General features: G+C 34.6%; 1 protein-coding gene across 4 annotated transcripts in view; it reads left to right on the plus strand.

The window, feature by feature from the left end:
- The first annotated feature begins 3,416 nt into the window (after nt 1-3,416).
- PTBP2 (polypyrimidine tract binding protein 2) overlaps nt 3,417-25,169 on the plus strand; it is an 84,161-nt gene continuing 62,408 nt past the window's right edge. For 3 of the 4 annotated variants that reach the window (XM_036846693.1, XM_036846703.1, XM_036846722.1), the window contains exons 1-3: nt 3,425-3,529; nt 5,194-5,224; nt 24,856-24,931. In XM_036846693.1, coding sequence (XP_036702588.1) covers nt 3,522-3,529; nt 5,194-5,224; nt 24,856-24,931 — 115 coding nt within the window. In that variant the 5' untranslated portion in view covers nt 3,425-3,521. Of the gene's footprint in view, nt 3,530-5,193; nt 5,225-24,855; nt 24,932-25,169 lie in introns of all 4 variants that reach the window. The other variant, XM_036846712.1, reaches the window with a different exon arrangement.

Genomic DNA, 25,169 nt, shown 5'->3' on the forward strand with positions numbered 1-25,169 from the left:
GACTCTTATTTGGTGGAATATTTTGCAGCTATATATAAAGAATAAGATATTTCTAAGTGTACTTACTGATAAGGACAGATCTCTAAGATATATTTTTAAGTTAAAAAATAAGTTACAGGACAGTGTGTACTGTGGTTACTACTTTGTAATAAAAACTAAGTATGTATGTAATCAATTTATGCATTAGAATATATGTGGAAGAATGTACAGTAAACTGGTCCTCGGTAGCTGGAGAGCAGGAGTTAAAAATATGTGCTTCTTCTTTTTGAAACAGCTTTATTGGTATACAAGTTACATACTATGAAAATCACCAGTATTAAGTGTATAATTCAATGAATTTGTCATATTTAGCATATTTACAACTATCACCACAATTTAGTTTTAGAACATTTCCATTTGCCTAAAAAGAAAATTATGTCCATTTAGTTATTCCCCATCCCCACTCCCAGCCCTAGGCAACCACTAATCTACTTTCTGTCTCTCTATGTTTGCCATTTCCAGGCATATTGTATATGCTTTTATACTTTCTGAGTTTATATTTTCCATTGTGAATTTATACCTATTATTCAAAAATACATACCCCTCAGAATTATCTAATTGACCTTATGATTATTTCCTTTTCTCATAAGAAGAAAATGCAGCATAAAAATGTTAAAGAAAGTCTTTAGTAATATAAACAGACAAGAAGTGAGGCTAGGAATAAAATCAGAACATTATGAACACGATCCTATCTCCTATTTTTATTGCATCAGTATTAGACCTCATTTTGGCTTAGCATACACTGAAATTTAGGTTTAATCATTGTTCACATAAGTGTAAATCTCTGTAAAAGGTCAAAACATTTACCATGCAGAAGGGAAAGAACAAATCATTATACTGAAAAAAGATATGGGTATGAAAATAATGCTGTACAGGCACTTCACTTTTTATTGCCTTACTTTGTTAGGAAGCCATAAACACTAATATAATCTTGTCATATATTACAAAGGTTGACCATCTGCTAATGTTGAGATTAATAATCTACCCCATGGTTAACTCATAAAATCACACAAATTTAGATTTGGATGAGGTTTTAGAAATTTATCTATGACATTTTCCCAGATTTATTCCACTAGATACCAGCCAATCTAATTATGTTAGTGGTGACATGTTTAACCTTTGTGAAAGTCTCTGTATAGATTTATTTATATGAATATTGTTGCTGTTAAAAAATCCAAGGGCCAAATTTGTGACCTGTTCCTTCTCAAGTGAATAATAATACTTAATAACAAAAATAATAAGGATGATGATAGCAGCCTTTATTGAGTATTTACTGTAACCCATCACTGAGCTAGAGAAGTGCTTTACGTACATTATGGCTTTTAGGTTTCACGATCATCTAGGATGAAGACCCTATTTTTAATCCCATTTTCATCTTCAGTAAAGGAAATCCCATTATTTTCAGTAAATGAAATTTATTCCTGGAGGTTAATGAACATGTCTGGTGTCACACAGCTACTAAATGAAAAGAGCTCAAATTTGAACCCAGTCTTTAATCAGCATGCTTTTGTGACATACATTGTTGCATTAGCCTCACTCCTGACTCCATGTTGTATTTTGTCCTTTTGTTTTATTTCTTATTTCACTTTTTATATTTCACTTTTTGTGTCTTGACTTGTAAAGAACCTGAAATCTTTTCTAGAAAGTGATGGGGTTTAAATAAGCAAGCATATTGACTATTGTTTGTTTGTAGTCTTGTGCTTTATTAGGAGAAAAAAAAAAGAAAAATATGGTTTTGTGAGTATTATATTTTCTTTTGCCTCCTAAGGCCAGGTTTCCCCTCATGGAACAGTTTGTTTTTGCCAGGATAAAGCAAGAGCTAATCAATCAACATCGATTGAGTCAATGTGGGGAATACAAAGAATTATGCTAGAGTTCCTGCCCTTTGGGAGCTTACATATTTAATTGTTGAGTGAAAATACATGTACAAAACCCCAAACATGTGAAAAGTGATTATTAATGGCACTGATAATGGGCCCTTTATGTATTGTAAGTCAATGATTAAGGCAAAGAAGGCATTGTAGGAAATAGGTGTTTTTGTTTTTTTTAAGGAATCCCAATCCCTGAACCAAATCAAGAATTTTTAACATTTGAGTGCTTTGAAGAGTTCTATTTGGACAAGATGCTCTATAAGGTTTGCCCAAGTTAAAAATAATATAATTTTATGAATCATACAGAAAGTACCATTTAGTACAGTGAAATTCCAAATAGTAAAAGGGTAAGAGGTTTGTATGCAGGAGATACAGGAAAGCCCATAATAGGCATTGAGAGTAACTGGAGAGACAAGGGATATTTGTGTGTGTGTGTGTGTGTGTGTGTGTGTGTGTGTGTGTTGTGGTTGGGGGGGAAGGGTGGAGGAGAGAGAAAATTGCTGGCAAAGCAGTTACCCACTGAGCAAATTTTTCAAAAATGGATGCCTTTTCAAACGTTGTAGAGCCTCTGATAAAAACATTTTAAAGGAAATTTCCAATATCTATTAAAAATAAAACGGAGACCGTGAGAGATACTGTATAGAAAAGGGAGTCAATTTGAGTAGCCTTTCTTAAGGCTTCTTTCATCTCTAATCAGTGGTGAAGATGGAGCTACCACTCCCATCCCCACTTGCTCTTTCAAGCCCCCAAATGGTAGATCCTACCCTTGGTACCAGTTTTTGTACCAACTCTTTAATACATCGCTCAACCTGTGTTCTTTTCCATCCAGGTATTGTGAATATTTCCTACGGGTCCCCACTAATCATCAACTGAGTGAGAATCACATCCTTCTCCACTTGGAACTTCAAGTGTCTGGAAGCAAAAGCGTATGTTTCAATCTGATGATGTCTACTTTGGAAATACTATTTTTACTAAGCAGTGGTCTTGGTTAACGGGGTAAAGTGTTTTTTGTTTCTTTTTTTAAGAGGATGGAGAGGTCTGCAAATAAAAGATGGCATAGGAAAAAAAAAGCTATAAAATAGTTTTTCCTTGGCCCGCCTAGGTCAAGGGGAGCCAACTTGGAGCCTGATTTGGAGGGAAAAGTGGAGGCTGCCTGGGGGCAGTCCTGCGGTCCAGTGACCACGCTCCCGAGGTCCAAGGCAGCGGGTGTGGAGGGTTGGGCGGTGTCGCACCCACAGCGCCCTAGGAGGGCAACAGGGACTTCGGAGAGGAACGTTCAAAAGAAACCGAGCACGCCACGCTGCACAGCAGCACGCCCCGGCCCAGAGCGCGGAGGGCGGAGGGCGGAGGGCCTCATGCGCGCGGCAGCGCGTAGGAGGCGACGGCGGCTGCGCCCACTCCCCCTCTTCCTTGCGCCCCGCCGCTCGCCGCCCGCAGCCGGGCGCCGGCGCGCTCGGCTCTTTCCGCCGCCGCCGCTGCCGCGCGCTGCCCCGTGCGCTCCGGCACCTTCGGCAATTTCCGTCGGGCCCTGGCCGCCATTTTCTCTCCGCTTGTGTGTCTCGCCGGCTGCGTGGCTCGGTTCTTGTGAGCGAAGCTTTGTCCGGTTCGGCAATGGACGGGTAGGTAACGAGGCCGGCGAGGAGGTGTGCGGGAGGGGAGTGGGGCCCGCCTTCGGCCCGGGCCGGGGTCGGGCCGAAACCCCCCGGCGGTCCCTCCCCAGGGCTGGGCTGCCGTTACCCAACCCCCGCCCCATCGCACACACCCCTCCTTGGGCTTCCCCGTGGCGGGCTCTGGTCGAGAAAACGGGAAGAAAGCGGGCTCGTGGACACGGCAGGCGTTGGGGAGACGGCGGGGCGACGACCCCGGAGAGGCAGCGGGCCCCGGCGGGGCGGCGGGGGATGGGCTCTGGGGGGGTCCCAGAACGTCTCGCCCTGCCCTGCCCCCTCTAGGAGCCATTTCGATCCGTAACCGGGGACCTGGACCGCGGGCGAGCGGCTCGGCTGGGAGCGAGGCCTGATTGGGAGGCTCCCCGCGGAGAGGAGAGAGCCCCCCCCCCACCTAGGCCCCCCCAGCCGTCCCAAGCCTCCCCGGTCTCGCCCGGCCCGCCCCGCCCCGGCTGGGGGAGATGCCGGTGGCGGGAGCTCCGGGGAAGGCTGAGTGGGAGCCGCGGGGGAAGGGGGGGCGGGGAGGCGTGCGGCGGCGGGAGGAAGGGGGAGGGCAGATGTCACACTCCTTTGTTTTCACTGGAGTCCGCTAGTGGGGGCGGGAGGCTGAAAAAAACGCCTTTCTGTGTGGCCTAAGATCGTTCCAAGCTTGGCAGAAGGGCCCAGCAATTAAATCATCTCAAAAACGAAGTGTTTGTGGTCGACATCAGTCACATGGGCAAAGGCCAAGAGCCATGGCAGAAACAAGAGTAGATAGTCAACACAGGGCCCTCTTTTCAGCTACTTTGACCAGTTTCTGGAAAAACAAAAACAACTCCAAAAAGCCAGAACCGTGCTGCATCTTTGAGGCTGGCGATAGAGTGCTGAGTGAGGTGAGGCAAGGGCTTCGGGAAATGATACGGACCAGGGTCTCCCTGGTACTTAACGCTCCACATCTGAAAAGACGATTTAATAATTTAACTCATTGTTAGAAAGGAGGCACCCTTTAGGGCGAAATATAGCCGTATTCAGCCCGTTTGGGGGCATAGGAAAACAGTATCACTTAAAAAGTACGTTTATTGGAATCATTGACAGTATTTGAAGGGTCAGAAGTAAAATGTGAGTTTATTTTAAGCATCTGGAGTTCGGTATTTTGTGAAGAAACTAAGTGCAGGTCACATAAAAGTTAACAGATTAACAAAATTTGAATCTTCCTAGAGGTTCTCTGGAGATTATTTTCCAGATGAAACAAATCCAGAGAAGTTCACTCTTTCCCCCAGATCAATATGGAAATAGATGGCAAAACTTGCCCTGGAATTCATGTTTCCTGTTTCTATCAAGATTACTAAAGAGTTAAGTTTTAAATTACTAATCAAAGGGTAAAGGGGCATTATAGGCTTTGGGGTTTTGTTCAGTTTGCTATTTGAAGTGTTAAAAAATACCAAAAGTGTGGTGGGTTTCGTCACACCTTTGAAAGTCATTTCTAGAAAGCCAAGTTGATAATGTGCCACTGACCATCTTTGTTTTCTGTCTGCACTGTAAGTGGAAAATTCATGGATGATGAACTACCCTAAAAAGTTTCAGTCAGACAATGACCATTTGAAGAACAAGAGGTTGAAACTTGTTTTTTTTCATTACAGAATTGTCACTGAAGTTGCAGTTGGCGTGAAGGTAGGAAAAAAGTTTAAAACTAATGAAAACTGGATTCCTCAATTAACTGAGTATATTATCATCATTAGTGGAAACTTTCTGTTGGCTTTTGAAAACTATAATACAGCTTACAGAATTCAAGTGTAAAGTGTTTTGTTGAATTTTTAAAGTTGGTTTATATAAATAGTTTTAACCTAAATAGACAACAACCATAAATTTTTTTAGAAAGGCAGTCTGTGAGAATAACATTTTAAAATAGTTATGAATGCTGTTCAAGGAATTAAAGCTTTCGGACACGGCTTCTTGTGAATAGAAAATAACCCAATTTTCTGAGAGGAAATGATGGTTTTAAATGGACAGATACGTGATTTGACCTAAATCATATAATTTTAGTAATCTAAGATTTTTTTCGCTCTGCTTTTGTCTTAGGAAGACTAAAATATTTAAGCCAATGATAAGCCTCATTAGAAGTCAGTTACTCTGATCTTTAAAGAGAAAAGAAACTTGTTTAGGCAGTTAGCTTCAAATTTGAGTCAGAAGTTATAAAGCTGGTTTGTGTGTCTGTTAAAGAAAGATAGGCCTTATAGTAGAGATTGTTTGGAATCTTTCCTCACTCACTATGGCCAGGAAAACTACTCATACTTTAAACCTTAGTTCTAGTGCTTAGGCCTTTCATTTCCTTGAATCCTTGCATATTTTAACATCTTGATGTATTATAAATTTTTGTTTGTAAGCCTTTCTGCCCTGTTAGGGCATGGTTCTTGTCTTAAATATTCAATTTTCCAAGCCTGACACATCTTCCAAGCCTAGTACTAAGATACTTGTTGGATGCAATGACATTTCCCCCCTTCAAGTGTGAGTAGTCTTGAAAAGCTGTGTGCTTAGTCCAGTTAATGCTGACTGTTGCAAATAATTTTTGGAATTCTTAAAATTTCATCCATAACAGTGTGATATTATTCAGAATGCTTTTGGAGATATTTTGTGTTTTGCTTAATTTCTTTCCTCTGTATCTAGTAAACTAAGTACTTGTCCATGCTTTAATATTTAGGCTTGTCAAGTTCATATTATGTAGATTGGGGGAGAAATGATGAGCTCTTTGTGGGAAGGTGTATTTATTTTTATTTGGCAATGTTGTTTTCTAAGTTGAGAGTGCAAGATGTAGATATAGTTACTATCCAAACAGCCTCTGGAAGTGAATTTTTTAAAAGAATAAATGATTCAAGTCTGAATTGTCAACTGTTATTGGATAAGGAGAAAAGGAACTCAGAGAACCCCGAACAAGCAGAGAGAAATGAGGATGCCTGGACGAGGATGTACAGATTTGGTTTACTGGCAGTTTTCTGTATTAGTAGTTTGAAGAGAAAACATTAGAAAATGATATAAAAGTAATTGCTAGCCAATTTTTTTGTCCAGTGTTTAATATAAAAGTTTTGATAACTAAAGTTATGTTTTAAATAATTTTCTAGGATAATGGTTAAGAATTTTTGCTTTGGCGTCAGACTTAGGTACAAGTAATTAAGCTTTTATGAAATTAAAAAAAAAAAAAAAAGTAATGTGAACGGTTAAAAAAAAATTTTAAGTGAAAAGTATTTCTCCCTTGATATCCAGTCCTGTTTCTTAGGTGTAGATAATTATTTTAACATTTTTTTTGGTGCATTTTTTCCTGAAATTATTAGTTTATATATTAGCACACATATAAACGTCCTTGTTTAGCGACACATATGGATTCATGCCGTGTGTACTGGTCCATATCTTGTCTTTAAAAAAAGCTTTATTGAGATACAATTTGACGTAAACTGCATATATTTAAGGTATACTAGTGTTTTGACATGTATATACCTATGAAGCTATCACCACAATCAAGATAATGAACCCCAGAAGTATCATTTTGCCCTTTTGTAATCTCTCCCATCTGCCTTTCTTTCCCCAAGCAACCACTGATCTGCTTTCTGTCACTATAGATGAGTTTGCAATTTTTAGAATTTTAAACAAATAGTCATACAGTATGTACCTTCTTTTTGCCTGGATTATTCCACTCAGCATAATTATTTTGGGATTTCACCCATGTTGTATATCAATAGTTCACTTCTTTTTATTGCTTTGTAGTATTGCATTGTATGGATATACAGCAATTTGTTTATCCACTCAACTCTTGATGGACATTTGGATTGTTTCCAGTTTTGGGCTATAATAAGTAAAGCTTCTGTGAACATTCCTGTGCAGGTCTTTTTGTGAATGTATGCTTTCATTTCTCTTGGGGAAATACCTATGATTGGAATGGCTAGATCATATGGTTAGGCATATATTTAACTTTTTAAGAAACTGCAAACTATTTTCCAAAGTGGTTACACTATTTTACATTGCCACCAGCAGGGTATGAGATTCCCAGTCCATCTACGTCCTCTCCAGTGCCTGTTGTCTGTTTTTCTTGATTATAGAGATTATAGTGGATGTGAAGTCGTAATCTCTTTGTGGTTTTCATTTGCACTTCTCTAATGTCTTTGGTGCTGAACATCTTTTCATGGGCTTTTTGCAAGCTGTGTATCATCTTTGGTACAGTGTCTTTTTAAATCTCTTGTCCACTTTTTAAATTGATTTATTTCTTTGAGTTTTGAGAAGTCTACATTTCTGGTTACAAGTTCTTTATCAGATATATGGTTTAAAATATTTTCTGCCACTTGTGTTTTCATTCTCTCAACAGTGTTTTGAAGAGCAGTAGTGCAGCAGTTTTTAATTCTGATGAACTTCAGTTTACCAGATGTTCTGTGGTGTTTTTTTTTTTTTTTCTTGGTTTGGTGTGGCTCATGCTTTTGGTCATATCTAAGCCATCTTCGTGTAACCCAAGGTCACGATGATTTTCTCCTCTGTTTTCTAATAGAAGTTTTATAGTTTTTACTTTTGCATTTAAGTCTTTTTGAGTTAATTTTTTTTAATATGGTGCAATGTATGAATCAAGGTTTTTTGGGTTTCGATACGGACATTCAATTTTTCTAGCAACATTGTTGAAAAGACTATTTTTTTCATTGAACTGGCTTTGCACCTGTGTCAAAAATCAATTATGTATGTATGTATGATTCTATTTCTGTACTGTATTCTTGTCCATTGACCCATTTTTGTCTACCTAGTAGCCAAAAACGTGCTGTCTTAATTACTGTAGTTTTATATTAAATCTTGAAATCAGGTAGAACTTTGTTCTTTTTCAAAGTTGTTTTGGCTCTTCTGGGTCCTTAACATTTTCCTATGAGTCAGTTTCTACAAAAAGGCCTGCTGGGATTTAATTGAAATTAACTTGAATCAGTAGAGCAATTTGGGGAAAATTAACATCTTAATGTTGAGTTTTCTCATCCATGAACACAATTTATCTTTCCATTTACTTAGGTCTTTCATTTCTTTCAGCAGTGTTTTAGTTTTCGCTGTATAGATTTTGTATTTTTTTGGTCAGATTTATCCTTATTTTGTGTTTTTTGGTGCTATTTTAAGTAATATTTTAAAAAATCAAATGTCCATTTGTTATTAATATATAGAAATACAGATTATTTATGCCCATTGCTCTTGTATTCAGCACCTTTGCCAAACTCATTAGATCGAACAGCTATTTGGTAGACGCTGTCAGATTTTATATATACACGGTTCATCATATTTTTTATCTGGATGCCTTTTGTTTTTCTTGCCTATGGCATCTAGTACAGTATTTAAATGATGAGAGCAGGCCTTCTTACTTTTTTCCTGATAACAGGGTAAATACCCTAAATGATATATTTTTTTCTTAAGTGTTTGGTACAGTTCACTAGTGAAGCTGTGTGGGCCTGGTGTTTTCTTTGTGGGAAGGTTTTAAACTACACATTCAATTTATTGAATAAATATAGGACTATTCACATTATTTATTCTGGAGTGAGCTTTGGTAATTTTGTTTTCATAGAATTAGTCTGTTTTCATCAAAGTTGCTGAACTTATTTGCATAGGGTTGTTTGTTGTATTACATTTTTATATTTTTAGTATCTGTAGAATCTATAGTGATGTTGCCTTTCTCATTCCTGGTATTGATAATTAGTGTCTTCTCTTTTCCCTATCAGTCTGGCTAAAGATTTAATTGATTTTATTAATATAAAACAAATCAGCTTTTGGTTGCATTGAGTTTTCTCTTTCCCATTTTATTGATTTCTGCTGTTTTAATGTTTTTCTGCTTTGTATTTAGTTTGCTCTCTTCTTTCTTAACATTGAAGTTGATGTAGTTGACATATCTTTTCTAATATAGAGAGGTTTAATGCAGTGTATTTTCATACAAATGTTGCTTCCATGGCATCCCTCAAATTTTGACATTTATACTTCTTTTCATTCAGTTCAAAATATATTCCAATATGTTTTTTTATTTCTTTGACCCATGGGTTATTGAGAAGTATGTTATTTAATTTCCAAGTATTTGGAATTTTCCATGTATTTTTCTGTTATTCTAATTTAATTCCATTGTGCTTAGAGAACATATTTTGTAAGACTTGAATCTTTGTAATTATTTTATTGTTTTATGGTTCAAATATATATCCTGTTAGTTTTAAGTGCATTTGATAAGGATGTGCATTCTGTTATTGTTGGGTGATGTGTTCTATACATGTCAATTAGGTCATGTTTATTGGTAGTGTTGCTCAAGTGATCTGCCTTTCCTGATTTTTTTATTGTTCTGTCACTTATTGAGAAAACGATATTGAAATCTCCGATATTGTGTATTCGTTTGTTTTTTCTTGCAGTTCTCCCAGTTTTTGCTTTATGTTTTTGAAGTTATAATTAGTACATAAACGTTCAGGATTACTATGTCCTCTTGATTCATTGATCCCTTTATTATTATGCAGTGACCTTTTTTATCCCCAGTAATCTTCTTTGCTTTAAAATTTAAAATTTTAAAAAATTTCTTTGCTTTCTTTTTTTTGAATTTCTTTGCTTTACTTTTTGTGATATTAATACAGCCATCTTGGCTTTCTTTTGAATACAGTTTACATGGTATATCTTTTTCCATTATTTTACTTTCAGACTATTTGTATCCTTAGATTTTAAAGTGTATTTCTTGTAGACAGCATAAAATAGAGACTTGATTTTTAAATCCTGTCTTACACCCTCTTCTTTTGGTTGTTGAAACCCTTCACATTCAATGTTGTTATATTAATATGGTTAGTTTTAAAAGTACCACTTTGTTGTTTGTTTTCCATTTGTCCCTTGTGTTCTTCGTTCCCTTTTTTTTCCCTGCTTTCTTTTGGATTGAGTAATTTTTTTAATTCCATTTTATCTCTTTAGCTGATTAGCTTATAGCTGTTTTGTTATCTTGATAGCTGTTTTAGGATTTATAGCATACATCTTTAATTTATCACAGTCTTAACTCAAGTAGTATTTATGCCACTTTACATATACTATATGAATACTTCTCCCCCTTTGGCCTGTGTACTATTATAACATTTTATTTCTATGTGTTATAAATTCTATATGGCATTCTTTTTATTTGTTTAAACAGCCATTTATCTTTTTAAAAGATTTAAACAACAAGAAAAATAATCTTCTACTTTACCCTTAACATAGTTATGCACATGCATTGAATACTCAGGGCGGATTCTCTGCAGATTTCTAGAGTTCTCTCCGTGCAACTGTCTTTGGAACTCTGCCATACAAACTCTAGTTGCTTTGGTCTCCTTGGATTCTTACCTCTTTCTTAACTCTCAGGGAGTTTTCCAAGTTCGACCTGGTTTCCTTATCTGAGCTGTGCCTTGACCTGGGCTTTTTCTCAAGTGAGTAAGCTGGGACGATTATGGCCTTACCCCATGGTTGTTTTCTGACTCTCGGGGATCATTGTTCATCATTGTCTGATGTCCAGTGGTCTTGAAAAACATTGTTCTATGTATTATGTGTGATTTTCTTTTTCTTTTATTTTTTTTCTCAGTTGGGCAAACTGGCCCATGTTATACCTTCTTGGCCAAAAGTAGAAGTTCACTTTTTTTAAAAAAAATTACATAATATCTCTGCAGTAATAGGTTTATCTTATTCTTTGTTCTATGGATGCACCACAGTGTAGTTGCTTGACATACCACTATTTAGTTCCACATTGATGAACATTTTGGTTTGATTCCCTTTGCAGTTAAAAACTGAGCATACTAAAAATAGAAGTAAAAATGCAGTGTCAAATGAAATTTACAGTTAAAAAGTTTGTTAAAACCACAATGCCACAAGTTTCCATACTCATTTGTTTTCTACAGTTGTGTATGGGAGTGCCTGTTTTTCTACACCCTTACCAATCCTGGGTTTTAATAAAAATTTAGAATATTAGCTAATTTCACAGTAAAAAAAGTTTTGTAATTTGTATTTTGAAATGGGTGAGATTTTTAAAATTTGGCTTTCTATTTCTGTGAACTGCCTCTTTGTATATGTGATCTATTTCAATGATTATCTTTTTTGTTATAACTCTGTATAAAAAGAAAATTGATTCATATGCATCATAGGTACTTTTTCTTACAGTTTATTACTTTTTTACCTCATGAAGTTTTGGGCATCTAGGTGTGTTTGAATTGTGAAGTAGTATAATTTAATTTTTTTGTCTCTTTGATACTTAAACATTTTTAATTTCAGTTTCTTTAAAATTGAGATTATAAGTTCTGAAGATTAAAAGTGATCATGCATAAAAAGTATTTTCCATGAATTGGGTCCTTTGTTAATGTTAACCAATTTATACTACATAAAGAATATCCAATTTTTATAGCTTTAGGGTATGTTGAAATTTCATTTTTCTTTATCCTTATAAATGTGCTGTAGACTTACTCAGTTCTCAGTGATTTTAGACTCCTTTCTATTTGGTCAGGTCAGTGAGACTGTACAACAAGAAAGGAAATTTCTGAATTTTTAACATGAAGTTTGTTGCATTTGTTTAAAATGTTTTTTTATGTTCTTTGTAATTTGTTTCAGAGGCTTCATTTCTGTACTCTTAACCATTTTGCCTTTGAAATCCTTGCAGAATAATGGGCCCAAGTAGTTAGCTTTTTTTCAACTTAAATTTCACTAGAATTTTGAAAGCACTTGTTGTAAATTGCTGAATGCACAGTTTTAAGTTGTGATATGGCTATTTTATTCATCATCATTGGCTTTCCTAGAAAATTACAGTAAAATAATGCTAAAGAAAACTTTTTTGGTAGTAGTTGAACGTAACTGACTTATAACAGGTTAACAAAAACTGTGTTGTTTGGGTTTTTAGATTTTGAGTTTTCTTAAAATGTTACATAATGCTTGCTAGGGTATTTGTATTAGAATTTCAAATTAGAGACATTAGTGTGTCTACTAAATGACAGCACTGTGTTAAAGACTGGTGATTCAAAGACATTAAGAATAGAATATATGCGTCTTGAGGGCAGGGACCTTTTTTGTTTTATTGTTTCTGTGTCATCAGTAGTGCCTGTTAAATAGTACATACTCAGTATATATTTAATGACTATTGAAGGGTCTCTGGCTTCAACATGCTCATAATCTCATGAGCCACTTATCAGTAAAAAGGTAAATATTAATTTTATTGCACAACATTCTTCCTTCTTGCTGGAGATCCAAAAGAGCTGTATCTTCTAGAACCTCATCTAGAAGAAATAAATATACCAGGTTTAAGCAAATGCTCTATGGCTACGTTAGGGAAGATTGGTTGGTAGAATCAGAGTAGATTTCATGAAATCAGTGGATTGTGACCTGTATATTGTAAATGTTTGGGAGCAGAAGTGAGCAGTATATGTTGAGGGGAAGACATGGCCAAAGTTTTGTCAATAGGCTTGCACAAATTCATAGCCATTGAACAATTTAGCTGAATGATATGGATTTTACAGCAAAGGGTTTGTGTAATATATGGGAGGGAGAGAAAAAATAGAATGGCTGAAAGGTTGGAGAAAATTTAAAGTATTTCATGTGGTAGGTAGTATTCCATATATCTGTAAGCTTCCATACATGAAAGTAGCTCATTATTCTGTTATCTTTAGAATGTGGAGACTGAGCTGCAAAATAGTTGGCTTTGGTACTGTATGGAGCACCATGAATTAGAATATAGTTGTTAACTATTCTAATCTCTTAACTTGGTCCATTTGTGTCCCTAAACTGTAATAGCTTTCTTAATTTAGTTTCAGACATACTTCATTAAGGGTTAAGGTGGTTAGGTAATATTTTTACTTTAAAATTAATAACATATAACAGTTATGAAAGGTATGTGTTTTTGAGCAATGATTCATCTTATAACTGTTGTGGTGAATTTTAAACATTAAAAAAAGACACAGTAGTATCATGAAGCATTATTTATATGTCCTTCAGTCCCAACAATCATCAGCGAACAACCCATTGCTAAAACTTAGGATATCCACACTCTACTTTTCTCCTCCTGTATTATTTTGAGAAAAATTCCAGGTTATTTGTTTCATCCATAAATGTTTTGGTGTGTCTCTTTAAAAGATAGGGTCAGTTCTCCCTTTCTTTCTGTTTTAAAGAAATACAATCACAATACTGTTAGTGTAACCCCCCCCCCCAAAAAAATAGCAACAATTGCTTAATGTTCTCAAGTGCCAGATTTGTGTTAAGATTTCTGTTTGTCTCATGAAAGTCATAATATTTTTACAGAGTTCATTTTTTGTGGTGGGGAGGGATCAGGGTCAAATAAGATCAACACATTCAATAAATTGACATGCCTTTTAAATTTCTTTCAATTTAGAAATTCTCCTTTTGTCACTGTGAGGTTTTTCATAATTACATTTTATTTTTGAAGAAAACTGGTTGTTGGTCTTACAGAGTTGTCCATAGTTTGCATATACTGATTGTATTCTGATGTTATAATTATTATGTTGTCCATGTATGTCAATTGGTAGATGGATCTACAGACCATCAGGTTCTCTTTCTGTTTTTAGTAATATTTTATAAGTGGTGATATGTTTTTCCATTAGAAGATATATGATACCTGATTTTTTTTTGCATATGTCTGTGATGTTTTTTCCAAGAACATTCTTTGTAATAACTTTTTCTTCAATTTGTTTATGCTCAGCATAGTTTGCTCAATAAACATTTCTTTGTCAGTATTCTTAAAGGATATGTACAAAGAAGTATATCTTGAAAGTCCAATTAAATTTTCTGTAGTAGAAATACAGTATTAAAATTGAACATAAATTGGCATTACTGATGGTGGACAAGAAATTTTTTTTCAGTGAAGGGCTTGTCAGATTAAAAGCACGTGATTTAGAATTAACAGACTAGAGTTGGCCTCTAACATTGAACAAGGTAACCTCTGAGTTTCAGTTTTACAACTTTTAAAATGGGTTTAACAGGACCTACCTCAGAAGTTATGTTGAAGATTGAATAATATGTAAAAGATTTAGCCCAGAATGGCAGTAAGTGTTCAAATGATGGTGATGCTTGGTATTGTAGTTCTTTAATCTGTAAATCCTATTTAGAAGGAGCACTTTATTAGAAGTCGACTTTGAAGTTTTTATTTTTTGTCACTGATTTCTAGGAGTTTTTATATATTGTGGGTACTAAAGCTTTGTTAGTTATATATGGTACAGATAAACTCCTTCCTGTCTGTGGCTTGTTTTTTTTTGCATTGATGAGTAGAATAGGAAATTTTAACATTAAATTTACATTTTAGTTTTAAGAAATCTTAAACTCAAGGTTTTATACTATATAGTCTTCTGGATTTTATTTTGAAAATTTTTAAATTTTGATTTTCACATTTAGGGCCTCAGTTTACCTGTAATTTAATTTTTGTGTAGTGTGTTGTAAGTGGTTAACAAATCTGGTACAAACTCAGTTGAATGGTTCATGTTTTTCCTACTGATCTGCAATGTTAGTTGTCAGGTTTCCATATATGTGTGAAACTTTCCCTGGGCTATCTCTTCTGTTTCATTGTCTATTACTGTCTTACTACCCAAATGTCTTAATTTAATGTGGCATCACAGTAAGTCTTGGAATCTTGGAGAGTGAATTTTGCAACTTCAGAATTGTCTTGGCATTTTCTTCACTGTATATATATTTTTAAGATCAGTTGGCTAAGTTCCATGAAGACTTTTCAGGTTTTGGTTATACTTGTACTAAATTTATAAGTTAATTAGAGAGTATTGTATTTGTGTTATCAAAAAAATAAGATGGCAGAGCTGGAGAGAACAGTGATATTTCTTTGAAGAATTTTCCCCTTCTCCATACTGTTTTAATTATAAAAGACATGCTTAATGCAGAAACTTAATGCTTTAGGCAAAAAGGAAAATAAATTAAATCATTGATAATTTTACCAAAGCTAATCAGCATTGTATGTACTTCCCATCGTTTTCCCTACATGTTAGAAGGATTTTTAAAAGCTTATGTGTAGGCATGAGGAAAGAGAGATGCTTCTTTGACAGTTTGATTTCTTCCAAAGTTATTGATTTATTCAGTACTTTTCTATTTCTCAGAATTTTATAGCATTTTTTAATTCTCCTTTTTTTAATTTTCATTAACATTACACATTCCTATTTTATCCTTTTTCTTTATTTTTCTTATCAGAGACCTTATTTTACTGGTCTTTTCAAAGTACCAGCTTTTGTTAATTTTTTTGGTTTGTTTCATGATTCACTAATTTGTTTTTGTCTTTTTCTGCCCACACTAGATCTGTTTTACTGTATTATTATTTTTTGTCCACTTTAAATTACATCACTAACATGTTTATTTTCTTGTTTAAAAATGCATTCAAGATGAAGAAAGATCAATTGATAGTTTGGGCAGAAAGCTTTGACTTTGAGAGTTCCCTTTTTTCTTTTTCTTTTTTTAAGATTGAGGTGTAATTGATGTAAAAACATTATGTTATTTTCAGGTGCACAACATGGTTTGATGTATGTATATATTGCAAAATGATTACCAGAGTAAGTTTAGTTAACATCCATCACCACACATAGTTAAATTATTTTCCTTATGATGGGAATTTCTAAGATTTATTCTCTGCAACTTTCAAATATACAGTATTGTTAACTATATTAGCATGCGGTACATTATACCATCAGGAGTCATTTATGTCATAACTCCAAGTTTGTACCTTTTGACCACCACCTTCACTAATTCCTATCCCCCCTCGGTCCCCCCCCCAAAAGGCCTGACTGTGCTTCTGTATACCACTGTTCTCTGTATCTGTGAGTTCAGTGTTTTGGGTTTTTGTTTGTTTTTTTAAGAATTTGCATATAAATGAGATCATATGGTGTTTGTCTTTCTCTGACTTGTTTCACTTAGCCTAATGACCTCATTTGCATGTTGTTGCAAATGGTAGGATTTTCTTCTGTTTATAGCTGAATAGTATTTCATTGTATAGATTAACCACATTTTTTTCATGCGTTGATGGAGACCTAGGTTGTTTCCATGTCTTGACTTGTAAATAGTGGTACAATGAATACAGGGTGCAGATATCTTTTATAGATAGTGATTTTATTTCTTTCGGGGAAATACTCAGGTGGTATTGTTGGATCATACAGTTGTACTTTCTAAAATTTTTTGAGGAACCTCCATACTGTTTTCCTTAGTGGGTACACCAATTTACATTCCCATCATCAGTGCACAAGTCTTCCTTTTTCTCCACATCCTCGACAGTGCTTGTTATTTCTTATCTTTTTGATAATATCCATTCTAACAGGTGTGAGGTGATATCTCATTGTGGTTTTGATTGGCATTTCCCTGATGATTAGTGATGTTGAGCACCTTTTCATGTTCCTGTTGGTCGTTCATGTGTCTTTGGAAGAATGTCTATTTGTGTCTTCTGCTCATTCTTTAATCATACTGTTCATTTTTTCTGAGTAGTATGAGGTCTTTATTTTTGATACTAATTTTCTATATATGATTTGTAAATATTTTCTCCCATTCAGTAGGTTGCCTTTTCATCTTGTTGATGGGTTCTTTCACTCTACAGAAGCTAAAAGTTTGATATAGTCCAAATTTATTTTTGCTTTTGGTGTCTTTGCTTTTGGTGTCAAAGCCAAAAAGTCATTGCTAAAACTGATGCCAAGGGGCTTAGTTATACTAAATCCTTAGGTTGATAAGGATTGCATTGAATCTGTAGATTGTTTTGGGTAGTGTGGACATTTTAACAGTATTCTTCCAGTCCATGAGCATGGAATATCTTTCCACTTATTTGTGTCTTCTTCAATGTGTTTCATCAACATGTTATATCTTTTTCACTTTTTTAAGCTTTGTGAAAGCTTCAAGGTATACAAAAGTAGGGTGAATGGTATAATAATATATTTTCTTTGTCTTCCTGTGGGAGAATATTAAAGCAAATCTCAGTGATTATTTTACATCATTCCTAAATACTTCAATGTGTATCTCTAATAGATAATAATCTCTTAAAGATGACATTTATATCATCACACCTAATAAAATTTTAAACAAGTTTTTCCTTTTTTATTGAAGTATAGTTGACATACAATATTATGTTAGTTTCAGGTGTATAACATAATGATTCAAAATTTACATACATTACAGATTGATCACCATAACCATCTGTCACTGTAAAAAATTGTAATATTATTAATTATACTCCCCAAGCTGTACATTACATCCCAGTAACTTATTTATTTTATAATTGGAAGTTTGTATCACTTAATCCCCTTCACTTATTTTGCCCAATCCCACCCCATCACTAAAATAATTTCTTAATATCATCTAAGGTCTAACAGTAGTCAAAATTTCCCAGTCACTTTAAAGAAGTCTTTCATATTTTCTTTTTGAATCAGGGATCAAGGAAAGTCAACATGTTGATTTGGTTCTTTAAAGTCTATTTATAAGTCAGTTTTCCTTCTCCCTCCCTCTTTCTTGATTTTTTTTGTTAGAGAGACTGGGTCATCTATTCTGTACAATTTTCAGAAAAATATAATTTTGCTGATTATACCTCCATGTTGTCATTTTGTGTGTTTCTCATGTCTTGTATTTCCTGTGTACTTGTAGTTAGATGAGGCTTGATCAGATTCAGATTCAGGCTTGATCAGATTCAGGTTTAATTTTTAGCAAGAATATTTTATAAATGTATATATCCGTAATTTCTAATGTATCACACCAGGAGGAACATGTCTAGTTACCTCTTTGTGATGTTTTATCAGTAGGTTCAGTACTGACAGTTATCAGTAGGTTCAGGTGTCCTCAGCTTGATGCATCCAGTATAGAGTGCTCTATCATCCTTTCACCTAGTGGGCTTTAGTAGCTAATAATTGAGTAATTTCATTGGGTATTGCAAAAATGGTGATATTATTTTTTTTCTCTTGCATATATTTTAAAATATTTTTCTGTTCGGAAGATCTTTTTTCATCAAATCTTTGGTCATACTGAAACACCCTTATTTAAAAAAAGCAGGGTAGATTTTCAGTTAAAAAATTTTTCCTCATGAGCTGGTAACTCCAGTAACTCCAATGTAATGTGAGTTCTTTAGCGTTGATGTTAGGTCGTTGTGAAGGCAAGGATTTTTATGTTTATTCCAGTCTTGCAATGATCATTCCTTTAAAAATGTTTAAATTTTCTCATCTTGGGCCAGCAGCAGCTCATAATACTGGTAATTTTGATACTTAACCTAAAGTATCATTTCTTTCTCCAAAACTTCAATTAGCCATTTCTTTAAAAAGAATGGTCCTTTGGTGAGACCTGGTCCTTAGAGACCACAGTAATGTGGGTGCAGAGGTGCCAGTTGCTTTTAGGTTGTTATTGTTTCAAGATGTTTTCAATTCACAAAGCTAACAAAATTTTTTTGAGACATATATTTGAACTCATTTATTTATTCGTATGTAATTTTACAGTTTTTCCTCTTCCAGTTTTTTGTTTGTATCTCTTGTATGTTGTAAACTCTTGCTTGCTAATGTTAACATAATTGCATATATACTAGTTTCTTTAAAAAGCAACATCTGTGTTAACATTAACATTGTAATACAGTTTTAAGATGTTTGCAGTTATTTTTGTCCTTAAAGTGTATTTCGCAAAGAATGTATAGTATAATCACAGAATTTTAAAATCAATTGAGATAATTCTGTGTGCAGTTCTACCACCAAGCTAATAGTTAGGTTTTTTTGTTACATTTTGGTTTTCATTTTTAGGCAATATTTTTCATGTTGAATAAATTTTCCAAAGTCAAAACTACAAAACAAGCTACATTCATAGATGTCTAGTCTTTCACTTCTGTCTACTCTACTTTGTTTTTTCTATCCCCTTATAGGTATCTGTTTTCACTAGTTTTTGGTTTATTCTTTTACTTAATAGAAGTAAGTGTGAATTTCTTTTTACGTGCTCGCTCCCACCACCTTAGAGAAAAGGTAGCACAGAATACACAGGGTTTAATATCTTACCTTTTTTACTTAATGAGAAATACACTCTGGAAATCATTCCGTGGCTATATATGGAAAATCTTCTCATTTCTTTATACCACTGTATAGAAAGTATGCAAGTACCTCAGTTCCCCATAGCCATAGTATAGTATATTGTCAAATGCTTGGGGTTTTGCCAGTCTGAGAGGTGAAATGGCATCTAAATCTAGTATTAATTTGAATTTGTTTTTACTGTGAGCAAGATGAAACAACTTTTCTGTTTAAGGATAATTTCCATTTCGTGTGTGCTGAAAACTAATCTTATCTCTTGCCTATTTTTTTATGAGTAACTGGTCTTTCTTTCTAAATTTTCATAGGTATCTGTATTTGAAGTTTAAATTCTCTCTTTGGCTCAGGTTTTTAGGAACAGTTTCAAAATTTTATCTGAATAAACTATAATTGGATTTTGTTCTAGTTTTCTTTTCTCTCTTAATTTCATTAAAATGTTTATTGTGTTTGACCAGATATTATGATCTGTACGATTTCTTCTCTATGGAACTTACTGAGGTATTCATTACATAGTATGTGATCCACTTTTGTGACTTATATACTCATATATAAACATAAAAATATTTTCTTCTGAAAAATGTAAAAGTCTTATCTGTTGCGTTTGTCTCTAATTCATCAGAAAAAAATTTAATTCATTTATTGTACGAGGTGGGGATCCAATTTCATTTTTCTTGTCTTTTTTACTCTTATACAGATAGCCAGTTAAAATATGCAGTGTCATTTTTTTTTCACATTACAGATGTATATATTTTAGGGTAAAGGCTAAGCCACTATAACAAAATGGAAATGCAGAACATAGTGGTGTAAATAACCTAGAAGCTGATTTTTCATAAGTGAAAGTCCTGCAGTTGTAAGAAAATGGTATCAGTATGCTCCATGAGGTTATTCACTGGGCTAAGTTTTTTTCATCTGGTTGCTTCAGTTTTTCCCTGAGCTTTTATTCTTGTCTGCATGACCTAATGATACATAATTATGCTTTTTTTTGTTTTCCTTACCTAATTCTCATCCAAAATTTGTCTATTCTGTTGTCTTGTTTTCAAAAAATCAAATTTTGGTTTTATTGATCCTCTTCAGTGTGTTATTATATGTATTTTATATTTTTATTGGTTGTATGAGTTTGTGCTTTCACAGCTTTTAGCAGGTAGGTAGCACTCAGTCCACCTCCTTTGTAGCACCTTTGTGTTCGTGGAGGCCAGAAATACATGAGTGAGAACCTTTCTTTCTCTCTGAGAATCTAATTTTCCTCAGGAACTTGATATTCACATCCTTGTCACATGTGTTTCTGTCATGGTTCTCTCTTCTCCAGAGGAGAAAGTTGTTGGGCTAGTCTCAGTCCTGAAACCTGTCAGAGCCCAAGGACTGTGATAAGATGTTATCTCTGTTTTTCAAATGAGGAAGTTAAGGTTTAGAACAGGTAAGTAATTTACCAGTGACATAGTAGGTGGAAGCTGAACTACAGAATCCTTTTTCTTAATGCCATATGGCATAGTTGTCATAGAAACAAAGAGAACTAGGTTAATTCATCACATCAATTGACTAAAGAAGAAAAATCATATGATATTACTAGATGAGGAAAAAACATTTGACAGAATTCAGCACCCATTCATGATAAAAATTCTCACTAAACTAGAACAGAGGGGAACTTCCTCAACTTGACAAAGAACATCTACCAAAAAACCCTACAGCTAACATCATATTAATGGTGAGAAACTCAACACTTTCTCATGAAGATCAAGTGCAAGGCAAGGATGTCCCTTCTCACCACTTCTTTTCAACATCCTCCTGGAATTCCTTGCTGATGCAGTAAGGCAAGAAAAGGAAATTAAAGGTATACAGATTGAGAAGGAAGGTATAAAACTTGTTGGCAGATGACAAGATAGCCTATGTACAACATCCAAAAGAATTGACTAAAAATTTCATGGAACTGATAAGTAGTTATTGCAGGATTGCAGGGTACAAGGTTAATATATTAATAGGAAAGTCGATGGTTTTCCTATATACCAATGGTGAGCAAGTGCAATTTGAAATTAAAAATAAAATACAGTTTACATTAGCACCCCCAAAATTGAAAATCTTAAGTATAAATCTAACAAAATATATATAAGATCTACATGAGGAAAACTACAAAACTTTGATAAATGAAACCAAAGAACCAAGTAAGTGTGGATAGATATTCCACGTTCATGGATAGGAAGACTCAGTATTGTCAAGATGTCAGTTCTTCTGAAATTGATATATAGATTCAGTGCAATCCCAATCAAAATTCCAGCAAGTAGTTATATGGATGTCAACAAACTGATTCTGAAATTTATATGGAGAAGCAAAAGACCCAGATAGCCAACAGTATTGAAGGAGAATAGCAAAGTTGGAGGACTGATGCTACTCAACTTCAAGATTTAGTATGAAGCTACAGTGATCATGACAGTGTGGTTTTGGTGAAAGAACAGACAGGTTGATCAGTGAAACAGAATAGAGAGCCCAGAATAGAGCCCCCCCCCCCATAAATATAGTCAACTTATTTTTGACAAAGGAGCAAAGGTAGTCTCTCCAACAAGTGCTACTGGAACAGCTGAACATACATGTACAGAAGAATGAATTGAGACACAGATGCTACACTTTTCACAAAAATTAACTCAAAATGGATCATAGACCTAAATATAAAATGCAGAACTATAAAACTCTTAGAAGATAAGGTAAGAGAAGATCTAGATGAGTTGGGTATAAAGATGTATTTTTAGGTGCCACACCAAAGACATAATCCATGAAAAAAATAATTGATAAGCTGGACTTTTGCAAAAGATACATGTGATAAAGGGCTGTTATCCAAAATATACAAAAAACTTTTAAACTCAGCAATAAGAAAACAACTCGATTAGGAAATAGACCAAAGAACTTAACAGACATCTCACCACAGAAGATATACAGATAGCAAATAAGTATATGAAAAGATACTTCATATCATATGTCATTAAGGAAATGCAAACTGAAATAACAGTGAAATACTGTTACACTGTCAGAATAGCCAAAGTCTGGAACACTGGAAACCATAAATGCTGGCAAGGATGTGGAGTGTCAGGAATTCTCATACATTCCTGGTGGGAATGCAAAATTATATAGTCACTTTGGAAAACAGTTTGGCTGTTCTTACAAAACTGACCATACTCGTACCGTACGATCCAGCAACTCCTTGGTATTTATTCAAAGGAGTTGAAAACTTACGTATACACCGAAACCTGCACGTGGATCTTAATAGCAGCTTTATTCATAATAGCCAAAACATGGAAGCAACCAAGATGTGCTTCAGTAGGTGAATGGATTAATAAACTGTGGTACGTCCCAACAATGGGGTATTTATCAGCAGTAAAACAAAATGAGTTATCAAGCCATGAAAAGGCATGAGGGGTACATGGTACCATAAATGCAAATTACTAAATGAAAGAAGCCAATTGAGAATGGTACATACTATGTGATTCCAGCTATATTCTGAAAAAGGCAAAACTGAGGAGACAACAAACAAGATCAGGGGTTGGAAGGAGTTTGGATGAATAGGCAGAGCACAGAGGATTTTTAAGGTAGTGAAGATACTGTGTATGATGTTATAATGATGGATATGTCATTACACATTTGTCCAGACCCTTAGGTATTAAAAGGTACAGTATTAAACCCTTAGGTAAACTGAACTTTGGGTGATTATGATGTGTCAAAATAGGTTCATCCTTGGTGATAAATGTACCAGTCTGGTGGAGGATGTTGATAATGGGGGAGGCTATGCATCTTTGGTGGCAGGGGGTATATGGGAAATCTGTTCCTTCTCAATTTTATTTTAAACCTAAAAGTGTTCGAAAAAATTAAAAAACAACTAGGAAACATTTTTGTTGTTGATAGTGAACCAGTAATGGATGTCAGCAGTTCTTAAACTTCAGCATGCTTCAGAAGCATCTGAAAGGCTTGTTAAAACTCAGGTTGTTGGATCCTGTCTCCATTGTTCTGTTCAGTACGTCTAGGATGGATCTGAGAACATATGTTGCTAAGGAAATTTCCAGGTCTAATGCTGCTCTAGGGACCACACTTTAAGGATCTCTAAAGTATCTAATTCTATATATCATATCATGTCCTTATAAAACAATGCCATGCTGAATCTTCCATACTTTGATTAAAAAATTAAATATGATGTAAATATGGTATTAATGTGACTTTATACTATGTTTTTATTTTCCTCATGCTTCTATTTCTGTGAACTTGATGCTAACAAGTAGAAAGCTTTTAAAAAAGGGGATGACATATAAATATTTGTTCATCACTGTGATACTTATTATAATACAGCTTATTAAAGTATGAGTTTAACACAAATTAACATAAATTTTATGGTTAATTCGGATTGTTTTGGACTTTCTAAATTGCTTTGGTAAATTATCTCCTTTGTACATTTTTTTCCACTTCGGTGGTTGCATTCAACTTTGTCCTGATTGTCTAAATCAGCTAGTGTTGATTTAGTTATTTTAAATATTAATTACCCATGTATGTAAGTATACACATACTTAAAATATGCAAAACAGTTGACTTAGCTTTTTTAAATATTAGTCTGGTCACACATACTTTTGTATGTACACACATTTTTAAAATAGTTGAAACAACATTGGTTGGTTTGAACAACTGTGCAGTTCTGGAAACATACGATTTATAACCTTTTCTTTAAAGGATTTAAAGACATGATTCAATCTCTTTATATTGGCAGAAGGAATTTCTCATTCCATAGATTTTTGCCTTTGTTTACAGTGTTCTAGCCATTGGAATATATACCTAATTGTTTAATTTTAATGATTATGAAAATGAATTGTCCAGCTCATGTAAATGAGTTGTCCAGCTCACCAGTGTGAAGTTCTCATTTTCTAAAGACCTGAGTTATCTGGATGAGTAAAGGGCTGTGAGGCTGAAGGATTCACAGAGTGTCTGTGAGAAAGTCCAGCTGCTGTGGCATTAGTTTGTTTATTTAAAAAAATGATGTAGTTCTCCAAGGCTTCTGATTATGAAACCTAATCAGTTTTCCTATTTATTGTCTGTTGGACTTGGGTGAATGGAAGGAAGGAAACACTGTTGGCTTTGTGGAAAAGGAAGAGATGGATAGGAGAGTGGAGTTAACTTATTATTTTAGGGATTAAATTTTTTATTCCCAGTAGTGTAACACCTGACATTTGGTTTTCAGTGACACTGTTTGAAAAGTTACCAGATAAGTGACAGACTTTCAGATTAATATTTTTAAATGTAAAGGGGTCTTATGCTAATTTGTTCTTGTTTTAACAGAGAGGATCTGACGAACTACTCTCAGGCAGTGTTCTCAGTAGTCCAAACTCTAACATGAGCAGCATGGTGGTTACAGGTAAGTGTTAACTCTCTTAACAGTCTCATTATTTGACATTTCGCAGAGCAGAATGTTAAAACAAAAGTTTAGTGTGTTTTACCAGAATAGCCTTTATTTTTAAATACTCTGTTGAAACAGTTTAGAGAAATTTTACTATAGTATGTATGTGTCAAGTGCAAAAACCTGAAGTGGGTGATTTGTGGGCAAGTAACTAAATCTGATTGCTTTTTTTTTTTAAATCACAAAAATGTAACCT

The sequence above is a fragment of the Balaenoptera musculus genome, chromosome 1 (assembly GCF_009873245.2).
Source record: "Balaenoptera musculus isolate JJ_BM4_2016_0621 chromosome 1, mBalMus1.pri.v3, whole genome shotgun sequence".
In the NCBI taxonomy this organism is placed as follows: domain Eukaryota; kingdom Metazoa; phylum Chordata; class Mammalia; order Artiodactyla; family Balaenopteridae; genus Balaenoptera; species Balaenoptera musculus.